Raw genomic sequence first — 3,361 nt, forward strand, 5'->3', positions numbered from 1 at the left:
GCTTAAGTCTCCCTCTGAGAAAGATGCCTCCGTTTGACAGATCATGCTAACTGTGAGAAAGGGTTATCTTTTGCATCATAGACAGTCATTCAGCTGTAGCACCCTTCCGTGCCTGACTGCCATGCCACCCGAAGCTTGCATGAGGGCTGGGATACTGCCAGGTTATCCAAGCCTGGCGAGAAGAAGTCAAGAGGCAGAGGTCGGGTACAATCCACGGATCTTTTGGTCGGTAAATTCGTGCCCTAACCGCTTGGGTCATTTAGCACCGTCACATACAGTACCATCTCAGTAGCGGTACTCACAACAAGGGTTCTAGTACCAAGAACAGTCGAAATGTTGAAGGACTTTGTACGACACTGATTAGTTAATGAACTGATAGATTGGGTCACTGGAGTTGCAGTAGCTACAAGAAAGCACATGAATTGAGTTAAGTTGCTGATTTTAAATGTTTCTTAAACATTGTAGACTTATTGTGTTAGCTGACACCCAAAACTATGTTGGGAAAACCTATTCATCTCGTTTAAACTGCCGTTGGATTTCTGACAAATAAGACATCAAGAACAACCAAATTGCCGTACTAAGATCTCTGTGGTTTTATTCGCATTCTGTTTGGAGGTACCGCATACGATGGGCCAGGCAAAAGTTGGTTTGGTCGTTGGAGGACCATAAATTCTAGACCATACACCACTCTACCGATGACATCCTGGAGAACACAAAGAAACTTAGACTGCTTTCTCAAACATTTTTTCGAAGATGGTATATGTCTGTCTCCTGATAAGTTACAAGTAAATCCGGGAAAAGTTTAAACAATTTTGAATACGACTATTTCAGTTGATACCACGCTTGTTTTGGGGATGAACTGCGTTGTCAACTGTCCTAATCATATTTTATCCTAGAAAACAGATACAATGAACTCGATACGTTCGTTCACAGTGGAGTATGCGTTTGAAACAGCTCAATGAATAACAGTTTTCAAGGTCATATTTGCCCACTTAGCCTCGTGGACGCTCACTTATTGTTTGCAGAAACCCTCGGGAAAAACACACACGTAACGACTGAGTCAAAGACCTGCCTGAAGTAATTCCGTTTAACACGTAAACATGTGTTTGACTTCAACCGACAAGGACCCCGAATTACTACCAAAAATTTCAGTCATTTGAGAAAACAATGTGCAAATGAGAGGTAAATCCTTCAGGAGAAAATTCAACGGCAGCACGTCAAATTCAAGCAACTGCTGTCCGTTGGGGAACCCAACTTTCAGAGCCATGTTCAATAGATTTTGGAAACTCTCTTGTGTCCAAACATCAACTAGAACCCTTATGGAGATGAAGCGCCTTGTATATCGTAATTTGCAAAAAATATTCTACGCATGGATTAGTGATTCAGCACACTGATACATTTAGAATGGATGTATAAGACCATGCGCTTAACGTTTCTGCCAGGTCCGCAGTTCACTGACCAATTCTTTCGCTATAAAAAGGTCACCTGATGACAACGAGTCTTTCAGACGGTTCTCAATACGGGCTCTTTAAATGGGAAATTGTGACGTTCCTGGCAATCCTCTTTGTTGCTTCTTATTTCAATAAATGTTTTACATTTTTATACATTACTTAAACACGAACAAATCTGCCCGTCTTTATTTCTACTCCCTAACTTTTTTCAGCACCTGACCGTCGGCAAACTAGTAAAAGTTTAAAAAGTGTGGATAATTTTTGGTTACAATTTACTGCCAGCCGCTCACTTTGGATCAAATATATTCGATATAGTTTGTCGTAAATTTACTTTTCGGAATGTGCAAAATGCTGTTTTTCGTAGAAAAGTTCATTTTACAACTGATAATGTAAGATCCGTATTTTTGATAACCATATTTTTCATGGTGAAGGGCATGCATTGACTAGACAGTACTTTCACAACAGTCTTTTGTGATCTGCAAACTTCTCGGTCATAAAAATCAACTTCTTAGATAAATTTAAACCTCAGTCACTGTTTATGGCCACTAAACAAAAACTGCCTACTGAGTCTTTCGCACAATTACCCTGCCTGTCCGAATGCGAGCTAATACCTAAAGGTTGCTTGCGGCATTCGAAATCAGTGGGCTACTAAAAAGCAATTCAAAACCATTTCCTGAGTACTTCTTTTGACACGGGAGGTCGTTCTGTTCCAGTACATAAATTTTGATTTGAGGTTGTGGTTTCCAAAAGTGAACTTTGTATTTGCACAGTTTTTCTGTTAAGTGAGCTCGACATACCTGATGGTTGTTGACCGTAGCCTGAAAGAATCCACGAGAATTCGCAAACGTTTCTTAATTAAAAAACAATTGAATTCACGTATACGTTAGGCTATAAAAATGTTTTCGTCATGTGTCTCCGATTTGAACAGGTCCTTGTGTCTAGTTAAAATTCTGGTCCCCGGAATGGAACGGTACAATCTCAGCAGCACAAAAAATGTGTGATCTATAGCCCCAAATAGGTAGGAAATTTCACTTCAGTACTCTTATGCAAAATCCTTGCAGTTACAAAGTTCGTTCACGAATCCTTCTTCCAAGCTCACTAAAGCCCAACTGTGTTCCTTTATACCTTTGGGTAAATTTTCCAGAAGTTTCTTGTTGAATATGCTCAATTTATCTCCAAATGAATCCAGTTTTTTTCAGCTTTCTATAGTGAGCACAAACTTGAGCTCACTAAAGCCCAACTGTGTTCCTTTATACCTTTGGGTAAATTTTCCAGAAGTTTCTTGTTGAATATGCTCAATTTATCTCCAAATGAATCCAGTTTTTTTCAGCTTTCTATAGTGAGGCCTTCACAAACTTGGTGATGTGATCCATTTTGATATCACACTGAAATATGCTTCAGCCGATTAACTTAGCGTAATAAACACACGTTAATAACTGAGCGTACATAAATATGAGTTTTCATGTAAACGGAAATTTGCCCATACTTGGATGTAAGAAAAACCGGCCAATGAAATTGAGCTCTCTTTTTAATAGTTGCTTCCCACTTTTCGATAGTACGACCAGTTGAAAATAGAACAATAAACAGGTCTTCCGTGGTTTCGAAAGTGTGGAAACGGGGGAGGGTACAGATTCCAGAACCATTAGAAGGAAGCATATAAATAAGAAAACACTTAACACTGCAATGAACCTGTTGCTCATTTTTTACTTTTTGGCCATTAGGAAGTTGGAGTTTATTATCAACAACCCTAGTTACTTCGCTATTATTTTATGCCCGAATCTCTTTCAGACAAAGGTGACTCTGTTTGATAACTCATGCTACCTATGACAAATGGTCATCGTTTGCATCGCAGGCAGTCATTCAGCTGTGGTGTTGTCGTGATAAATTGCGTAATATATATATATATATAT

At 39.2% G+C, this 3,361-nt stretch overlaps 1 protein-coding gene across 1 annotated transcript in view; it reads right to left on the reverse strand.

Annotated features, from left to right (window-relative positions):
* Positions 1 to 577: 577 nt before the first annotated feature.
* T265_15645 (hypothetical protein) overlaps positions 578 to 3,361 on the reverse strand; it is a gene marked incomplete at both ends in the record, with an annotated part of 4,254 nt that continues 1,470 nt past the window's right edge. The window contains 2 exons of the mRNA XM_009178850.1: positions 578 to 703; positions 2,249 to 2,301. Of these exons, the coding sequence (XP_009177114.1) occupies positions 578 to 703; positions 2,249 to 2,301 (179 nt within the window). The remainder of the gene's footprint in view (positions 704 to 2,248; positions 2,302 to 3,361) is intronic.

This window comes from Opisthorchis viverrini (genome assembly GCF_000715545.1).
Source record: "Opisthorchis viverrini unplaced genomic scaffold opera_v5_684, whole genome shotgun sequence".
NCBI classification, from domain to species: Eukaryota; Metazoa; Platyhelminthes; class Trematoda; order Opisthorchiida; family Opisthorchiidae; genus Opisthorchis; species Opisthorchis viverrini.